General features: G+C 44.0%; 1 protein-coding gene across 1 annotated transcript; it reads left to right on the top strand.

Moving 5' to 3' along the window:
* The first annotated feature begins 1,452 nt into the window (after positions 1–1,452).
* On the top strand, positions 1,453–18,312 carry LOC139833860 (uncharacterized). The gene is made up of 4 exons (XM_071824220.1): positions 1,453–1,860; positions 1,981–2,157; positions 2,221–2,358; positions 18,268–18,312. Exons 1-4 carry the CDS (start codon positions 1,453–1,455, stop codon positions 18,310–18,312), a joined length of 768 nt encoding a protein of 255 aa, XP_071680321.1.
* The last annotated feature ends 2,850 nt before the right edge of the window (positions 18,313–21,162 follow it).

Here is a 21,162-nt window from a genome sequence, read left to right as displayed (position 1 = left end):
CAAGAACAATGGGAACCTGAACTGCTGGATGATGGGTAGATTTCGCCGCTTCCTAAATGACCGTGAGCTCAAAGAAATCTATCTCCATGGGGGCCGTTACACCTGGTCAAACGAGAGGGACACACCCACTCTTGTTCGGCTGGATCGGGTGTTCACCACGGTCACCTGGGAGGAGATGTTCGGTAGCTGCATGTTGCGGTGCTTGGCGACGGTGGTGGCGGATCATTGCCCCCTCATGCTGGATTGTACCACAAAATCAGCAGGGCGGAAAAGGTTCCAGTTCGAGCATTTCTGGCTGAGGTTGGATGGGTTCAGTGAGGTGGTGCAAAACAACTAGGGTGTGGTGGATGGAGACCCGGACCCTTTCCGGCAGCTCACCGCCAAGCTGAAGCGTACGGCGCGCAGCCTCATGAGCTGGAGCGATAAGAAGGTGGGGTGTGTCAAGCAGCAGCTGATGATAGCGCGGGAGATGGTGCTGAGGCTGGATATCGCCATGGAATCCTGACAACTGTCTCAGGATGAACGTCGACTCCGAGCCCATCTCAAGCACGCCTACTTGGGTCTAGCCTCCCTCGAATGCACTATGGCTCGCCATAGGGCTAAGATTGCGTGGTTGCGGTAGGGCGACGCCAGCACATCACTCTTCCACCAACATGCGGCCTATAGGAGGCAGAAGAACATGATCCACAACATGCAGATGGATGGCACGGTCATATCGGACCATGCAGCCATGTCTGAAGTGACCTTCACACACTTTGAGGGTCTGCTAGGAACCTCGGTGGACCGGGTGCACTCGCTGGACTTGGATTTTCTGAGTACCCACTCAGAGGATCTTTCCGAGCTAGAGGCTGCATTCACTAAGGACGAGATCTGGGAGGAGATTAGGCGTCTGCTTCCGGGCAAAGCGCCAGGACCCGACGGCTTCACGGCTGAGTTCCTGCAGAAATGCTGGGACGTGGTCAAGGGTGATTTCATGTCTGCCTTCGACAAGCTGTTTACGATGTGTGGGCGCGGGTTTCAAGGCCTAAATCAGGCACTGATGATCCTGCTGCCTAAGCGCCCGGATGCGGCAGCGCTGGGTGATTATAGACCGATTAGTCTCATCCACATCTTCGCCAAGCCAGTGGCTAAGACTTTGGCTACTCGGCTAGCCCCTAGGATGGAGTCGCTGGTTGATCGCAACCAATGCACGTTCATTCGCAAGGGGTGCATCCATGACAACTTTATGTTGGTCTAGCAGATAGCTAAGTTCTTGCACGGGAGGAAGGAGCCGCAGGTGATGCTCAAGTTGGACATAGCTCGGGCGTTTGACTCTGTCTCGTGGGGGTTCCTCATGGAGGTCCTTCACAACATAGGGTTTGGCCCCGGGTTCCGTGAGCTGGTCTCCATTCTGCTATCCACGGCAAGTACCAGGGTGTTGCTCAATGGCGAGCTAGGCCCCTCATCTGGCATATGACGGACCTGAGACAGGGTGACCCTCTGTCGTCATCGCTGTTCGTCTTGATGATGAACTCGCTTAATAGGTTGCTGGCCGAGGCCATCGAGTTGGGTGTTCTCAGACGGTTGGTTCGGTGTGACCTGTTGAAATCGGTATCGCTATACACTTATGATGTGGTGATCTTCTGCCACCCGGATGAGTCAGAACTGTGCGCTGTCTGCGGCATTCTGGAGCACTTTGGGGAGGTTCTGGGATTGCGCACCAACTTCGCCAAGTGCTCGGTCTCCCCCATTGGATGCTCGGAGGATGAGGCCGCTGGCGCCGCTGGACTCATGGAGTGCCAGCTGGCGCAGTTCCTAGTGAAATACCTCGGCATCCCGCTCTCTATCAGGAGGTTGTCGGCTGCATCCTTTCAACCCCTGGTAGACCGGTTGGTCGACAAACTCCCTACCTGGCGGGCTTCCATGATGCCCAGGGCAGAGCGTTTGGCGTTGATTCGCGTGGTCCTCGCGGCGATCCCTTTGCATCAACTGATGGTTTAGGGGCTAGACAAGAAGACGTTGAAACAGGTGAACAAGAGTTTGCGCGGCTTCCTCTGGGTTGGCAGGGCAGTGGCATATGGAGGGCACTGTCATGTCAACTGGTACAGGGTATGTCGGCCGCTGCGGCTGGGGGGTCTGGGGATCCCCGACTTGGCGCGCACCGTGACCAGTCTAAGGGTGCGCTGGATCTGGAAGATGCGCTCAAACTTCACGCGACCTTAGCGCGGGCTTGATATGCAGTTCTCAAAGATGGAGCTCGACGTCTTCACGGCCTCCACCACGATGGAGGTTGGCGATGGAGAGTCCGCCCTCTTTTGGGAGGACAAATGGTTGGATGGAAGGTCCATCAAAGAGATGGCGCCGGAGGTTTACGCGCTGGTACCTAAACATCACGATAAAGCGCGTACGGTCAGGAGAGCGCTGATCGATCGAGCATGGATCCCCGACATAGCTGGCGCACCAAGTGCGCTCGCACTCTGGCAGTACGTACAACTATGGGGTAGGCTACGTGATGCGCAACTCTCAGCAGAGCATGATAGGATGGTGTGGCGCTGGACGATGGATGGCCGATGCAGTGCTCGCTCCTGCTATGACACCCTCTTCCGGGGGGCCATGATGTCTACGGGTGCTTCTATTCTTGTAGACAGTGTTGGGCCTCCAAGAGCAGAGGTTTGTAGAACAGCAGCAGGTTTCCCTTAAGTGGATCACCCAAGGTTTATCGAACTCAGGGAGGAAGAGGTCAAAGATATCCCTCTCATGCAACCCTGCAACCACAAAGCAAGAAGTCTCTTGTGTCCCCAACACACCTAATAGGTGCACTAGTTCGGCGAAGAGATAGTGAAATACAGGTGGTATGAATAAGTATGAGCAGTAGTAACGGTGCCAGAAAAGTACTTTGCTTCCCAGGACTGGCGTGTGGTTGATGGTGCTAATATTGCGGACAATACAGATGCAGTAGAACAGTAAACAAGCAGCGATAGCAGTATTGGAAACAAGGCCTAGGGATCATACTTTCACTAGTGGACACTCTCAACATCGATCACATAACAGAATAAATAAATAGATGCTAGACTCTACACTCTGTTGTTGGATGATGAACACCACTAACTGTGTAGGATTACACGAACCCTCAATGCCGGAGTTAACAAGCTCTACAATATTCGATGTTCATATTTAAATAACCTTAGAGTGCATGACAGATCAACGCAACTAAACCAAGTACTAACATAGCATGCACACTGTCACCTTCACGCTACGAAAGGAGGAATAGATCACATCAATACTATCATAGCAATAGTTAACTTCATAATCTACAAGAGATTACAATCATAACCTACGCCAAGTACTACACGATGCATACACTGTCACCATTACACCGTGCAGGAGGAATAGACTACTTTAATAAAATCACTAGAGTAGCACACAGATAAATTGTGATACAAAACACATTGCAATCATAAAGAGATATAAATAAGCACTTCACTATGCCATTCATAACAGTGAATAAGTATTCTGTGAAATATAGCCTAAGAGACCCACACGGTGCACACACTGTCACCTTTACACACGTGGGACAAGGAGTCTCCGGAGATCACATAAGTAAAATTCACTTGATTAGCATAATGACATCTAGATTACAAGCATCATCATATGAATCTCAATCATGTAAGGCAGCTCATGAGATTATTGTATTGAAGTACATAGGAGAGATATTAACCACATAGCTACCGGTACACAAAGGAAGATTAAGTTTCAGCGGTTGCTTTTAACTTGTAACATGTATATCTCATGGATAGTTGTCAATGCAAAGTAATATAACAAGTGCAATATGCAAGTATGTAGGAATCAATGCACAGTTCACACAAGTGTTTGCTTCTTGGGATGGAGAGAAATAGGTGAACTGACTCAACATAAAAGTAGAAGAAAGGCCCTTCGCAGAGGGAAGCATTGATTGCTATATTTGTGCTAGAGCTTTGGTTTTGAAAACAAGAAACAATTTTGTCAACGGTAGTAATAAAGCTTATGTGTCATGTAAATTATATCCTACAAGTTGCAAGCCTCATGCATAGTATACTAATAGTGCCCACACCTTGTCCTAATTAGCTCGGATTACCTGGATTATCACCGCAATACATATGTTTTAACCAAGTGTCACAAAGGGGTACCTCTATGCCGCCTGTACAAAGGTCTAAGGAGAAAGCTCGCATTGGATTTCTCGCTTTTGATTATTCTCAACTTAGACATCCATACCGGGACAACATAGACAACAGATAATGGACACCTCTTTAATGCTTAAGCATTCAACAACAATTAATTTTCTCATATGAGATTGAGGATATTTGTCCAAAACTGAAACTTCCACCATGGATCATGGCTTTAGTTAGCGGCCCAATGTTCTTCTCTAACAGTATGCATGCTCAAACCATTCAACTCATGGTAAATCGCCCTTACTTCAAACAAGACGGAAAAGCATAGAAACTCACATGATATTCAACAAAGAGTAGTTGATGGCGTCCCCAGGAACATGGCTATCGCTCAACAAGCAACTTATAAGAGATAAAATGCATAAGTACATATTCAATACCACAATAGTTTTTAGGCTATTTGTCCCATGAGCTATATATTGCAAAGATAGAGAATAGAAATTTTAAAGGTAGCACTCAAGCAATTTACTTTGAAATGGCGGAGAAATACCATGTAGTAGGTAGGTATGGTGGACGCAAATGGCATAGTTATTGGCTCAAGGATTTTGGATGCATGAGAAGTATTCCCTCTCAATACAAGGCTTAGGCAAGCAAGGTTATTTGAAGCAAACACAAGTATGAACTAGTACAACAAAACTTACATAAGAACATATTGTAAGCATTATAAGACTCTACACTGTCTTCCTTGTTGCTCAAACACCTTACTAGAAAATATCTAGACCTTAGAGAGACCAATCATGCAAACCAAATTTTAGCAAGCTCTATGTATTTCTACACTAATAGGTGCAAAGTATATGATGCAAGAGCTTAAACATGAGCACAACAGTTGCCAAGTATCAAGTTATTCAAGACATCATACCAATTACTACATGTAGCATTTCCCGTTTCCAACCATATAACAATTAACGAAGCAATTTCAACCTTCGCCATGAACATTAAAAGCTAAGAACACATGTGTTCATATGAACCAGCGGAGCGTGTCTCTCTCCCAGACAAGCATTTATTCAAAAAAAAAACAAGAACGAAAGCAAACAGACGCTCCAAGTAAAGTACATAAGATGTGACTGAATAAAAATATAGTTTCAAGGGAGGAACCTGATAATTTGTCGATGAAGAAGGGGATGCCTTGGGCATCCCCAAGCTTAGACGCTTGAGTCTTCTTGAAATATGCAGGGGTGAACCACCGGGGCATCCCCAATCTTAGAGCTTTCACTCTCCTTGATCATATTGTATCATCTCCCTCTCTTGATCCTTAAAAACTTCCTCCACACCAAACTCAAAACAACTCATTAGAGGGTTAGTGCACAATCAAAATTTACATGTTCAGAGGTGACACATTCATTCTTAACACTTCTGGACATTGCTCAAAGCTTCTGAAAGTTAATGGAACAAAGAAATCCATCCAACATAGCAAAAGAGGCAATGCGAAATAAAAGGCAGAATCTGTCAAAACAGAACAGTCCGTAAAGACGAATTTTAAAGAGGCACCAGACTTGCTCAAATGAAAATGCTCAAATTGAATTAAAGTTGCGTACATATCTGAGGATCACTCACGTAAATTGGCATAATTTTCTGAGTTAAGTACAGATAATTAGGCTCAGATTCGTGACAGCAAGAAATCTGTTTCTGCGCAGTAATCCAAATCTAGTATGAACCTTACTATCCAAGACTTTACTTGGCACAACAATGCAACAAAACTAAGATAAGTAGAGGTTGCTACAGTAGTAAAAACTTCCAAGACACAAACATAAAACAAAATTGCTGTAGTAAAATAAACACATGGGTTATCTCCCATGAAGTTCTTTCTTTATAGCCATTAAGATGGGCTCAGCAGTTTTAATGATGCACTCGCAAGAAATAGTAGTTGAAGCAAAAGAGAGCATCAAGAAGCAAATTCAAAACACATTTAAGCCTAACATGTTTCCTATGCATAGGAATCTTGTAAATAAACAAGTTCAAGAAGCATAATGCAACAAGCATAGGAAAACTAGACAAGCTCAACTTCAAGATTTTAAGCATATGGATAGGTGTTTTAGTAACATGAAAATTTCTACAACCATTTTTTCCTCCCTCATAAAGATTTTCAGTAGCATCATGAGCAAACTCAACAATATAACTATCACATAAAGCATTCTTATCATGAGTCTCATGCATAAAACTATTACTACTCCCAACATAAGCATAATCAATTTTATTAGTAATAGTGGGAGCAAATTCAACAAAGTAGCTATCATTATTATTCTCATCATCAAATATAGGAGGCATATTGTAATCATAATCAAATTTATCCTCCATAACAGGCGGCACCAAAAGACTACTATCATTATAATCATCATAAATAGGAGGCAAAGTATCATCAAAGTAAATTTTCTCCTCAATGCTTGGGGGACTAAAAAGATCATGCTCATCAAAATCAGCTTCCCCAAGCTTAGAATTTTCCATAGCATTAGCAACAATAGTGTTCAAAGCATTCATATTAATAACATTCCCATTAGCATGCATATAAAGTTCCATGGGTTTTTTAATTCTCTCTTCAAACACATCATGTCCTAATTCAAGATAAAGTTCATAAAGATCTCTCATATTTTTGTTGTTTTCCATTATGCCTAACTAGTGTAAACAAGAAACAAAAAGATGCAATTGCAGGATCTAAAGGAAATAGCTTCGAGTACTTACAACGGCGCCGGAAAATAGCTTAGTAGCCGAGATCCGGAGTGTGAGTACCTTTTACCTTTCCTCCCCGGCAACGGCGCCAGAAAAGTGCTTGATGTCTACGGGTGCTTCTATTCTTGTAGACAATGTTGGGCCTCCAAGAGCAGAGGTTTGTAGAACAGCAGCAAGTTTCCCTTAAGTGGATCACCCAAGGTTTATCGAACTCAGGGAGGAAGAGGTCAAAGATATCCCTCTCATGCAACCCTGCAACCACAAAGCAAGAAGTCTCTTGTGTCCCCAACACACCTAATAGGTGCACTAGTTCGGCGAAGAGATAGTGAAATACAGGTGGTATGAATAAGTATGAGCAGTAGTAACGGTGCCAGAAAAGTGCTTTGCTGCCCAGGACTGGCGTGTGGTTGATGGTGGTAATATTGCAGACAGTACAGATGCAGTAGAACAGTAAACAAGCAGCGATAGCAGTATTGGAAACAAGGCCTAGGGATCATACTTTCACTAGTGGACACTCTCAACATCGATCACATAACAGAATAAATAAATAGATGCTAGACTCTACACTCTGTTGTTGGATGGTGAACACCACTAACTGTGTAGGATTACACGAACCCTCAATGCCGGAGTTAACAAGCTCCACAATATTCGATGTTCATATTTAAATAACCTTAGAGTGCATGACAGATCAACGCAACTAAACCAAGTACTAACATAGGATGCACACTGTCACCTTCACGCTACGAAAGGAGGAATAGATCACATCAATACTACAATAGCAATAGTTAACTTCATAATCTACAAGAGATTACAATCATAACCTACGCCAAGTACTACACGATGCACACACTGTCACCATTACACCGTGCAGGAGGAATAGACTACTTTAATAACATCACTAGAGTAGCACACAGATAAATTGTGATACAAAACACATTGCAATCATAAAGAGATATAAATAAGCACTTCACTATGCCATTCATAACAGTGAATAAGTATTCTGTGAAATATAGCCTAAGAGACCCACACGGTGCACACACTGTCACCTTTACACACGTGGGACAAGGAGTCTCCGGAGATCACATAAGTAAAATTCACTTGACTAGCATAATGACATCTAGATTACAAGCATCATCATATGAATCTCAATCATGTAAGGCAGCTCATGAGATTATTGTATTGAAGTACATAGGAGAGAGATTAACCACATAGCTACCGGTACAGCCCCTTAGCCTCGATGGAGAACTACTCCCTCCTCATGGGAGACAGCAACGGTGATGAAGATGGCGGTGGAGATGGCAGCGGTGTCGATGGAGAAGCCTTCCGAGGGCACTTCCCCGTCCCGGCGGCGTGCCGGAACAGAGACTCCTGTCCCCCAGATCTTGGCTTCGCGATGGCGGCGGCTCTGGAAGGTTTCTCGTACCGTGGCTTTTCCGTCGAACGGGGTCGAGGATTTAGGTCAGGGACGACTAAATAGGCGAAGAGGCGGAGTCGGAGGGGCCACAGGGGGCCCACACACTAGGGGGGCGTGCCCCCCCTTGGCCGCGCCGCCCTGTGGGGTGGGGCCCCCTGGCTCCCCTCTGGCCCTTCTTCGGTGCTCTGGAAGCTTCCGGGAATTCTAAGATCTTCGGTGTTGATTTCGTCTGATTCCGAGAATATTTCCTTACTAGGATTTCTGAAACCAAAAATAGCAGAAAACAACAACTGGCCCTTCGGCATCTCGTCAATAGGTTAGTTCCGGAAAACGCATAAAAACGATATAAAGTGTGCATAAAACATGTAGATATCATCAATAATGTGGCATGGAACATAAGAAATTATTGATACGTCGGAGACGTATCAGGCCATCACTTCAGGATCGTAGAGGCTGACCTGGAAATCCTGGGCGCCGCCAAGGGTGAAGTTCTTCATCTGGCTGGCCTGCATGGATAGATGCTGGACGGGTGAGAGGTTGGCGCTGTGGGGCCTACCGCATGCGCCTAGATGCCCGCTGTGTGACCAGGCTGTGGAGACCATGGCGCACGTGCTCACTGGGTGCTCTTACTCCAGGACGGTGTGGTTTGAGGTACTCTCGTGGATCCGATCCACCTCACATCCTCCCACGGTGGAGAGTGTCTTCGCGGAGTGGTGGTGGCTTGCTGTGCGGACCGCCCCTCGCTAGCTGCGCAAAGGAACTTCGTCGATTATCATGCTTACAGCATGGTGGATATGGAAACACCGGAATGCAGTGGTCTTCGACAACACACGGCCTTCGGTGACGTCCCTATTCAACGATATTAGGTCCCACGCGCGCTTTGGGCGGATGCGGGGGGCCGGGGTGTCAACACCCGGATTTTTAAGTCCAAATGCCTATTATGCCATACATCGAATCCCAGGAATATTGTTTTTGCGAGACATAATAGATTGATATCACAGAACATCATTCATTACAACTCATAATAGTCTTACATCAAATGATCACATGATCCAGTCTTACAACAAGGGTTGATCTATTGATCAATTACAAAACACACACAACAGAAGAAACGTAGTAGCGGTCCATCTGTTCCACAGGCAACTGTTGACGTCAGGAGTAGTCCTAGTTATCGTAGACGTCTTGTTGTCCATCTTCCTGGTACTAGGGCTCCTCTTCATAGTCTGGCCATTTGAATAGCCAGGGACACAGCCATGAGTACTTTAAAGTACTCGCAAACTAATACTAGTGTAAGCACTATCAACTATAGTAATGGGGTTCTAGCTCTAGGTTCATTTGCATAAAGCAAATTTTATTTCAGAAACACTTAGTACTAAAAGACTCTTATTTTGCCTAATTAACTCAAGTGGGAACTTTAGTGTCATTCCCACAACTCTGTTGTGATCAAGTCAAATTCACCTTTCAAGTTCAAGTCACAAGTCACCAGTCATATGTCACATTTTGGAAATGGTCTGATGACGACACAGTATGGCCTTTCCAATCGTCCATAATCGTGGACACGTCTATTCGAATAGTTTTACACTCTGCAGAGGTCGCACACTTTTGCCACAACATTTGCAATAATCCGTCAGAGGTAACTGGCCCTAATTTATCACACTCTGTGTGCGGACTACCAAACATAACCTTTCAATTACATACCCTAGTATAGGTACCTCTCCCCATGAGCTTGGACCCCCAGTGAAGACAAACCGTCAACCTGGGAACTGCACAGGGCTTGGGTAGGACATTCACCTCATTTCACGTCATTTCACTTACAACGGAGGCAGCCTCGGCATAACCCCTATGACGCTTGTTTAGAGGGAACCCATACTAAAATACATAAGTTTCTAGTTAAGCCCTACCCAGATTCAGGTATTGTGGGGGTACTTCGAAATTGGAATGGTATCGCATCCGAACCCAACCATCAGTTTTTGTAAAATTTACCATGTCATTCACAAGTCATATTCACCTTCAAAATCTTTCAATAGAATGACTCATCATTCCAAGGTTTCAAAGTCATTTGATTCACATGTTTCCCATCTAGAGTAGTCAATTTTAGTTTAGCACTAGCAACTAGCCATGATGGGTGCTAACTAACTTGTAGTTCTCTAAGCTAACTTTGATACTCTTGTAATACTTCATATCTAGACCAAAGTGAACTATGAACAAAATAAACTTTGATAAACCAAAGTAAAGCTTGTAAGAATAAAACTTGGGATTGGATCCTTAAACACAAAATAAAAGTGTAATGGTGCCTTGCTCTAGTAGAGCTTGGCATTAGGGTAGCTTGGTAATAGCTTGCAATAATATAACTTGCATTAGTCTAGCTTGCCTTGGTTGGTACAATGATGAAAGGTCTCTTCTTCTTCCTGGTAGTAGACCTCCTCCTCCTGGTATTCCTCGGTACTAGCGTCTATAAACGGATACGAAGTATACAATTAACAAACAAATCTTAAGGGCTAGACTAAGCACACAAATGGTTCACACAAGCTATTCTAGCATCACAACATTATTCACATGTTTTGTTTTCTTTTTAAGAAAAGTAATTTCCTCTTATTGAAATAATTATTAGGGTTGTTGTTTATGTTCTTTGAGAAATAATTTCCTCTCATTGAATCTTGTTAAGATTTAATTTACTCATATAATAGGGTATGAACACATGTTGACCAAGGTCAACACTTCACACTTATCATTTGAGAAAAATGATTTAAGTGAGGTACTATACCTCATGCAATTTAAATCCTATTTTGATTTAATATCCTTAAGTAAGCAATGATGAGACCATGCAACTAAGGTCATCACTTTACTTCACATTACTTGGGAAGATGATTTAAATGAGATGCTACATCTCATAGATTTGAAATTCAAAAATTTGAAATGATTTAAATGAGCTAGAAATGACTACATAGCCATTTTTTTGAATCTAGCTCATGATCATAAGAAGAAACCATGTCATATTTTTGCATAAACAATTAGGCAATTAGAAATTTGATTTATGAGAGTTGGAATCAACTCAAAATCACTTATGGTTGATTTTTAAAAATTGTTTGAAATTTGAAACGTTACTTCCTTGCCATTTTTGTTACAGATGATCTATGATGAATTTGTGTTTGAGACCAATGGGGTTGGATAGACCTATTCATTAGCATTCACCTAATATTAGTTTCACTCAATTTTTATTTGTGGATTTTGTTTTATTCAAATTCTAGTAAAGTACCAGTATGCAATTTGACTGAAATGACTTTATTCGAATTCAAACAATTGGGCTTAGGCAGGAAACGAAATTGGGCCAGGGAGGGGTTAAACAGGCCAGCCCTGCCGTGCTCACGATGCACGCGGGCCACCTGACAGGGGCTACCTCACCTGTCAGCGTCTACTCAACGCTACCGAAACGGTACGCGCCAGCAGCCGTTGGATTAGACGAGGATCGTGCGGTCCATATCCATCTATATCATCGGCGGAGGTCCGGCGAGAGCTAACCCTAACTCTGGCGACGGTAGGGGGTCAGAGGCTCACATAGGGGCTGCTGGTCATCGGCGAGGATGCTGAGAGGTTGAGGAAGCTCCGGCGGCTCGACTGGTACCGGCGGCAGGGACGGAGGTGCGCTGCAACTCCTTCTCCCCTTGCTACTGCTCCGGCGGGGCTCCGGCGTCGAATTGGACTAGCTAAGGGCTAAATTGGCACCGGGCTTTGCTACTAGAGCTTATACTGAGTGAGGAGAGTGGGACGGTGTGCTTAGATCGAGCGAAGAATGCCTCTATTTATAGGGCGAGGGGGTGGCCGTGGCGAGCGTAAGCAGGTCATGGTGGCGATGGAGCTACTGGCGGCAAAGGGGCAAGGGAGTGGCTGCGTCCTGTAGGCGACGTCGAGGCGGTCCTAGCGCGTGTCAGGGTGCAACAAATGGAGGACGGAGACGGTCGTCATTGTCGTGCGGCCGTGCTGTACCGTGGCGGAGGAGCGTGACGATGGCGTAGGTGATAGGGCTCGAGCGAGCCAATGAGGATGTCTGGGAGGTTGGTAGCATCATGGCGGAGATGTGGGCGAGAGGAGAGGTCGCGAGGTGGTCAGAGTCAGCGGGGCGCGTGCGTGGACTGACGCGTCCAGTATCGTGCCCGTGCGCGCTCTAGCATGACCCGGGCGTCGTGTGCGCGTACGGGCGCGTGGCGTTCTGGGCGTTGTCGTGCTCCTTTCTGCTCAGGGCTTGGTCCAAAGGGTTCAGGGGAGCAAGGAGAGTCTCCAGGACACTATGGTGCATGGCTGAGGTGAGAGGAGGAGAGGATGGCATGGAGAGGGGCATGACATGCACGACATGGTCATATGCTTGCGCATATCATGCACAAGGTTTGTCTCTCGCACTTGGCAACATCTACTGGGTGCAAGGAGGAGCGGTTGATGACTTATGCATGATGGTTGAGGCTAAAACCCACCAGGTTTTAGTGTGTGTGGAGTAGGTAGGATTGTGCAGATGAGGTGTTTGTTGTAATGGCTGAAAGAGAAAAGTTTTTGAATTTTTTCAAACCTTTTGGTGGAGTGATTCAAATATTACTTGGCACAAGTGGGTGGTGGTGGTGTGCAAAATTGAGTTGATTTGGAAAAAACCAAATGTGACATAATCTAGAATCTGATTCAATGTCACCACTTTGCACCCTTAGAATAAAGAATTGAGAATGAATTAGTCAAGGTGGTAAACACCAAAGTTGTTCACCTTGATGAGGTCTTGGATGAGGTGCAAAGAGTTGAGAGGGTTTAGTTTAAGAATTGCTTAATACAAGGGCTCAAAGAGGGTAAGATGTTAAAAATGGCACAAGTGACCATTATCACATGTCACTTGAATTTGAATTTTCCTTTGATTTGATTTGAGTTTCTTTGGTTCAAAAGTGTTTGTTATTGGTTTATTTATGTTTCCCAACCATTGGCACAATTCAATATGGCCTTGGTTGAACATTTGCAAAAATGGCCATAGCCTCATATGAGGTGATATTTCTTCTTTTCTTTTTCTTCTATTTTTGTTTCACTTGATGCACTTAGGCATGCCTTTGGATCCATTTAGGTTTAGATTGGGTTTAGTAATGGTTTCAAACCATTTGGGTAAAGTATGAGGGCTTAGGTCAAGATTTGCCATTATGGCTATGTGCCACATATGCCTCTATGTATATTTTTATTTTATTTTTGTTTCACCTTTGAATTAGTTGGTAGGTGATAGGTTGGGTTTGTTGAGGTTTTTCATACCATCTAAACAGGGTAGAACATGGCATAGTTCATTATTGGTAAAAATGGCTATTTGCTCACATAGGCTTTTGTTTTTAATTTAATTTCTTTTTATCTTGGATGGGGAAAAGAAGAGTAAGGTTTAGGGTTTAGGAACATTTCAAAGTACTTCATATAAGCAACATGGCAATATCACAACATATAAGCATGTGTACTATGCACAACCTCTAACTTAATTAAAGTTTTTGTTGGTTCTTAATTTTGGAAATAGGGAAATTCATTTTCTCTTTGTTTTAAAATTTGGGATGTTACAAACCCTCCCCTCTTAAACAAAATCTCGTCCCGAGATTTAATAAAAGTTAGGTTCCTAAGAGATATTGGGCGAATGGGTTAACATGAAGACATACTCTGCATGGTCTGAGGTGCCTCCTGAGCTTCGGTGGCACTCATGTAGTAGAGACGGCCGTTGCAGTTGTTCGGGTTCCTTCTAGCTGCGAAGCGGCGTTGTTGTTGGGCAGGTGCAGTGGTATTGAGGGATGTCTTCGCCAGTTTCTTGGGACACTCATTGGAATAATGCCCAACAGTTCCACATTCATAGCAGGTTACCGTTGACTTATCCTTTGGGGTGACGGGGATAGCGTTGCTTCCCGTCCTTGGGGTAGTATTGAGGTTGTTGTTGTTACCATTGTTGTTGTTGTTGTTGTGGTTGTTGTTGTTGTTGTTGTTGCTGCCTCCGGGTTTCGGGTTTCCTCCGTTATTTTTGGAGTAGTTTGGGCGGTACGTCTGAGCAGTTGGCTTGTGGTGTCTTGGGGTAAATCCTCTAGGTGAATTGTTGCGGTACTTCTGGCATTGCTGGGCCCATTTTGGTTCATCATACGGCGCTTGCGGTTCTCGTTGGCTTGGTGAAGCTTCCCTTCCATCTGGATGGCGGAGTCCACGAGGGCTTCGAGGTCAGCAAACGGGATGTTCACTAACACAGTCTGCATCTCATCGTGCAGTCCGTTTAGAAATCTCTCCTTCCTCTTCTCGTTGGTGTCGGTCTCATCCGGGGCGTACCTTGACAGAGTGAGGAATCTGTCGCGGTATTACACCACGGACATCCTTCCTTGTTTGAGTTACCGGAACTCGTCTCTCATCTTCTTGATCAGTCCTTGGTGTACATGGTACTTGCTGAACTTGAGTTTGAAGTCTTCCCAAGTCATCATCTGTCCCGCATTCATTGTACGGGCACTTGTCCACCAGACTCTAGCAGGTCCTGACAGGTAGTGGGTGGCGAACAGTACTTTCTCTGCGGCTTCTACTCCCGCAACTTCTAAGTTATTCTCCATCGTTTGGAGCCAATCATCAGCATCTAGGGACTCTTCAGTCTTGCTGAACATAGGAGGGTTGGTGTTCTGAAAGTTCTTCAACTTGGATCCAGGGTGGTCGTGGTTTCCGCGGCCTTGATTGTTCTGAGCTATTTGCTGCAGGGCTGCAATATTGGCTTGTCTTTCAGTTCTTTCAGCTTCTCTATCTGCCATCATTATCTGCAGTATTTGCATCATTGCATCCTGGTTGGTGCTGCGGGTTGGAGGGGCCATCTGAACATTGAGGTAGATGATAAGATAAGAGGGAAATTTCTATGGTTTGTTTGGTTTAAAGTTCAAAAAAGTTTCAAAACTTGAGTAGTGCCGAGGGGGTAAAACCAATAACACTTTTTCATTCATACCAAGCATCACACAGTGCAAGCTAACACACCGTTGGTTTTAAGAACCATTCATTCGTTCTACGATACCAGTGATCCTGATACAAACTCACACCTACGAGAGTGCTCTAGTGATACTACTCTTCATGGTGGGTTCTTCGTCTTTAGGGGTAATGTGCTTGGCGAAAGGCGCGAGCGTTGTCCAACTCCTTGTGGGTCTTGTATAGCGAGAAGTCCAGGTAGGCAACATAGTGGTTCATCTACGGGTGCGGGGGCATGGTTATTGGTCTTCCCCTGGGGTCATGTCTTGGGTAGTAACTGAAGCGAGTGTTCTTGAGCTTGTTCACATTCTGTCCGCACACACGGGTAATTGCTTCTTGCATGGCTTGGTCTATTCCTTCCTTCCAAGTGTTTCCCCTTATAGAAAAACATATGGTTTCCCAAATTGGGGCTTCTAGATTTCCTCTCAGATCTGCAGTAACTTCCCATTGAGGTTGTCCTCCCGACTGATTATTGAGTGGTACTCCCAAGAACTCGGGGTACGGGCGTCCTAGATGTTCAACCAGTTGCTTCAAATCCTTCTCGAACATTAGATTTCCTCCGTGGCCAAGCTGATAGGACTCATAGTTGTACTCCATCTGTGAGTAATTCGGATGAGTAAGTTAGACGTGTCAAAATTTTAAGTAGGATTACCAGGAAAAGTAGAACATGTATTTCTCTTTTTGAAAAGATCTCAAGGATAAGAGTGAGAATAAGTTTTTATAAATATTCACTTTATTTGTTTTGAAACTAAATTTTTCAGACGTCCATTCTAACTAGGGTCTCCTGAGGTCAAACAATAGTTCTGATACGAACTTGTCAACACCCGGATTTTTAAGTCCAGATGCCTATTATGTCATACATCGCAATCCCAGGAATATTGTTTTTGCGAGACATAATAGATTGATATCACAGAACATCATTCATTACAACCCATAATAGTCTTACATCAAAGGATCACATGATCCAGTCTTACAACAAGGGTTGATCTATTGGTCAATTACAAAACACACACAACAGAAGAAGAAACGTAGTAGTGGTCCATCTGTTCCACATGCAACTATTGACGTCAGGAGTAGTCCTAGTTATCGTAGACGTCTTGTTGTCCATCTTCCTGGTACGGGGGCTCCTCTTCATAGTCTGGCCATTTGAATAGCCAGGGACACAGCCATGCGTACTTTAAACTACTCGCAAACCAATACTAGTGTAAGCACTATCAACTATAGTAATGGGGTTCTAGCTCTAGGTTCATTTGCATAAAGCCAATTTTATTTCAGAAACACTTAGTATTAAAAGACTTATTTTGCCTAATTAACTCAAGTGGGAACATTAGTGTCATTCCCATAACTCTGTTGTGATCAAGTCAAAATCATCTTTCAAGTTTAAGTCACCAGTCATATGTCACATTTTGGAAATGTTCTGATGACGGAACAGTATGGCCTTTCCAATCGTCCATAACCGTGGACACGGCTATTCGAATAGTTTAACACTCTGCAGAGGACGCACACTTTTCCCAGAACATTTGCAATAATTCGCCAGGGGTAACTGGCCCTGATTTATCACACTCTGTGTGCGGATTACCAAACATAACCTTTCAATTACATACCCTAGTATAAGTACCTCTCCCCATGAGCTTGGCCCCCCAGTGAAGACAAACCGTCGACCTGGGAACTGCACAGGGCTTGGGTAGGACATTCACCTCATTTCACGTCATTTCACTTACAACGGAGGCAGCCTCGGCATAACCCCTATGACACTTGTTTAGAGGGAACCCATACTAAAATACATAAGTTTCCAGTTAAGCCCTACCCAGATTCAGGTATTGTGGGGGTACTTTGAAATTGGAATGGTATCGCATCCGAACCCAACCATCAGTTTTTGTAAAATTCACCATGTCATTCACAAGTCATATTCACCTTCAAAATCTTTCAATAGAATGACTCATCATTCCAAGGTTTTCAAAGTCATTTGATTCACATGTTTCCAATCTAGAGTAGTCAATTTTAGTTTAACACTAGCAACTAGCCATGAGGGGTACTAACTAACTTGTAGTTCTCTAAGCTAACTTTGATACTCTTGTAATACTTCATATCTAGACCAAAGTGAACATGAACAAAATAAACTTTGATAAACCAAAGTAAAGCTTGTAAGAATAAAACTTGGGATTGGATCCTTAAACACAAAATAAAAGTGTAATGGTGCCTTGCTCTAGTAGAGCTTGTCATTAGGGTAGCTTGGTAATAGCTTGCAATAATATAACTTGCATTAGTCTAGTTTGCCTTGGTTGGTACAGTGATCAAAGGTCTCTTCTTCTTCCTGGTAGTAGACCTCCTCCTCCTGGTATTCCTCGGTACTAGCGTCTATAAACGGATACGAAGTATACAATTAACAAACAAATCTTAAGGGCTAAACTAAGCACACAAATGGTTCACACAAGCTATTCTAGCATCACAACATTATTCACATGTTTTGTTTTCTTTTTAAGAAAAGTAATTTCCTCTTATTGAAATAATTATTAGGGTTGTTGTTTATGTTCTTTGAGAAATAATTTACTCTCATTGAATCTTGTTAAGATCTAATTTCCTCATATAATAAGGTATGAACACATGTTGACCAAGGTCAACACTTCACACTTATCATTTGAGAAAAATGATTTAAGTGAGGTACTATACCTCATGCAATTTAAATCCTATTTTGATTTAATATCCTTAAGTAAGCAATGATGAGACCATGGAACTAAGGTCATCACTTTACTTCACATTACTTGGGAAGATGATTTAAATGAGATGCTACATCTCATAGATTTGAAATTCAAAAATTTGAAATGATTTAAATGAGCTAGAAATGACTACATAGCCATTTTGTTGAATCTAGCTCATGATCATAAGAAGCAACCATGTCATATTTTTGCATAAAAAATTCGGCAATAAGAAATGTGATTTATGAGTGTTGGAATCAACTCAAAATCACTTATGGTTGATTTTAAAAAATTGTTAGAATTTTGAAAAGTTACTGCATTGCCATTTTTGTTGCAGATGATCTATGATGAATTTGGGTTTGAGACCAGTGGGGTTGGATAGACCTGTTCATTATCTTTCACCTAAAATTAGTTTCACACAATTAGGATTGGTGGATTTTGTTTTATTCAATTTCTAGTAAAGTACCAGTATGCAATTTGACTGAAATGACTTTATTCGAATTCAAACAATTGGGCTTAGGCGGAAACGAAATTGGGCCAGGGAGGGGTTCAACAGGCCATCCCAGCTGTGCTCACGATACACGCGGGCCGCCTGACAGGGGCTACCCCACCTGTCAGCGTCTACTCAACGCTACCGAAACGGTACGCGCCAGCAGCCGTTGGATTAGACGAGGATCGTTCGGTCCATATCTATCTCTATCATCGACGGAGGTCCGGCGAGAGCTAACCCTAACTCTGGCGACGGTAGGGGGTCGGAGGCTCACTTAGGGGCTGCTGGTCGTCGGCGAGGATGCTGAGAGGTTGAGGAAGCTCCGGCGGCTCGACTGGTACCGGCGGCAGGGACGGAGGTGCGCTGCAACTCCTTCTCCCCTTGCTACTGCTCCGGCGGGGCTCCTGCGTTGAATTGGACTAGCTAAGGGCTAAATTGGCACCGGGCTTTGCTACTGGAGCTTCTACTCAGTGAGGAGAGTGGGACGGTGTGCTTAGATCGAGCGAAGGATGCCTCTATTTATAGGGCGAGGGGGTGGCCGTGGCGAGCGTAAGCAGGTCATGGTGGCGGTGGCGATACTGGGGGCGAAGGGGCAAGGTAGTGGTTGCGTCCTGTATGCGACGTCGAGGCGGTCCTAGCGCGTGTCAGGGCGCAGCAAATGGAGGACGGAGGCGGTCGTCATTGTCGTGCGGCCGTGCTGTACCGTGGCGGAGGAGCGTGACGATGGCGTAGGTGATAGGGCTCGAGCGAGCCAATGAGGATGTCTGGGAGGTTGGTAGCATCGTGGCGGAGCTGTGGGCGAGAGGAGAGGTTGCGAGGTGGTCAGAGTCAGCGGGGCGCGTGCGTGGACTGACGCGTCCAGTACCGTGCCCGTGCGCGCTCTGGCATGACCTGGGTGTCATGGGCGCGTATGGGCGCGTGGCGTTCTGGGCGTTGTCGCGCTCCTCTCTGCTCAGGGCTTGGTCCAACGGGTTCAGGGGAGCAAGGAGAGTCTCCAGGACACTATGGTGCATGGCTGAGGTGAGAGGAGGAGAGGATGGCATGGAGAGGGGCATGACATGCACGGCATGGTCATGTCCTTGCTCATATCATGCACAAGGTTTGTCTCTGGCACTTGGGAACATCTACTGGGTGCAAGGCGGAGCGGTTGATGACTTATGCATGAGGGTTGAGGCTAAAACCCACCATGTTTTAGTGTGTGTGGAGTAGGTAGGATTGTGCACATAAGGTGTTTGTTGTAATGGCCGAAAGAGAAAAGTTTTTGAATTTTGTCAAACCTTTTGGTGGAGTTGATTCAAATATTTTTTGGCACAAGTGGGTGGTGGTGGTGTGCAAAATTGAGTTGATTTGGAAAAAAAACCAAATGTGATATAATCTAGAATCTGATTCAATGTCACCACTTTGCACCCTTAGATTAAAGAATTGAGAATTAATTAGTCAAGGTGGTCAACACCAAAGTTGTTCACCTTGATGAGGTCTTGGATGAGGTGCAAAGAGTTGAGAGGGTTTAGTTTAAGAATTGCTTAATACAAGGGCTCAAAGAGGGTAAGATGTTAAAAATGGCACAAGTGACCATTATCACATGTCACTTGAATTTGAATTTTCCTTTGATTTGATTTGAGTTTATTTGATTCAAAAGTGTTTGTTATTGGTTTATTTATGTTTCCCAACCATTGGCAAAATTCAATATGGCATTGGTTGAAGATTTGCAAAAATGGCCATAGCCTCATATGAGGTGATATTTCTTCTTTTTTTTCTTCTATTTTGTTTCACTTGATGTACTTAGGCATGGCTTCGTATCCATTTAGGGTTAGATTGGATTTAGTAATGGTTTCAAACCATTTGGGTAAAGTATGAGGGCTTAGGTCAAGATTTGCCATTATGGCTATGTGCCACATATGCCTCTATGTATATTTTTATTTTATTTTTGTTTCACCTTTGAATTAGTTGGTAGGTGATAGGTTGGGTTTGTTGAGGTTTTTCATACCATCTAAACAGGGAAGAACATGACATAGTTCATTATTGGTAAAAATGGCTATTTGCTCACATAGGCTTTTCTTTTTAATTTAATTTCTTTTTATCTTGGATGGGGAAAAGAAGAGTAAGGTTTAGGGTTTAGGAACATTTCAAAGTACTTCATATAAGCATCATGGCAATATCACAACATAGAAGCATGGGTACTATGCACAACCTCTAACTTAATTAAAAGTTTTTGTTGGTTCCTAATTTTGGAAATAGGAAAATTCATTTTCTCTTTGTTTTAAAATTTGGGATGTTACACGGGGTGTCCGCCAGCTCCTCCCCTAGATTAGTTCCTTTTCTTGGGTTGAGTTGTATGGCGGGGTGTGCCATTTCGGGGGCTTGTACATATAACTTTCGTTTCTATCAATGCATCGAAACGAAAACTTTTTCGCGAAAAAAAATTAGTACCTATGTGAAGCTGAGGAAAGTGATGTTCCTCTCCTCACATATATTTTATTTAGGACGGCTTTATTTTTTATGCAGGTGTGATCCGTGCAGTTCTCATGACGGTTATCTTTTCGTTCATTTTTGCTTTTGTTCAAATGTCATGTGGTACTGCTAGCTAGACTAATTAGTTCATTAGTTCTGAGTTGGTGCAACCAAACTTTGATGAGTTGATCATTGATATTTCAAATAGGTTGCATAAAGAATACGAGGAATACATAGTGATTTGGCATGAGCTTCTTTATTTGCATGATTCTTTGCTCAAGAGAGGCTCAG

This window comes from Lolium perenne, chromosome 7 (assembly GCF_019359855.2).
Source record: "Lolium perenne isolate Kyuss_39 chromosome 7, Kyuss_2.0, whole genome shotgun sequence".
Classification (NCBI taxonomy): domain Eukaryota; kingdom Viridiplantae; phylum Streptophyta; class Magnoliopsida; order Poales; family Poaceae; genus Lolium; species Lolium perenne.
Note: the sequence above shows the minus strand (reverse complement) of the source record. Positions and strands in the feature narration are given on the sequence as shown.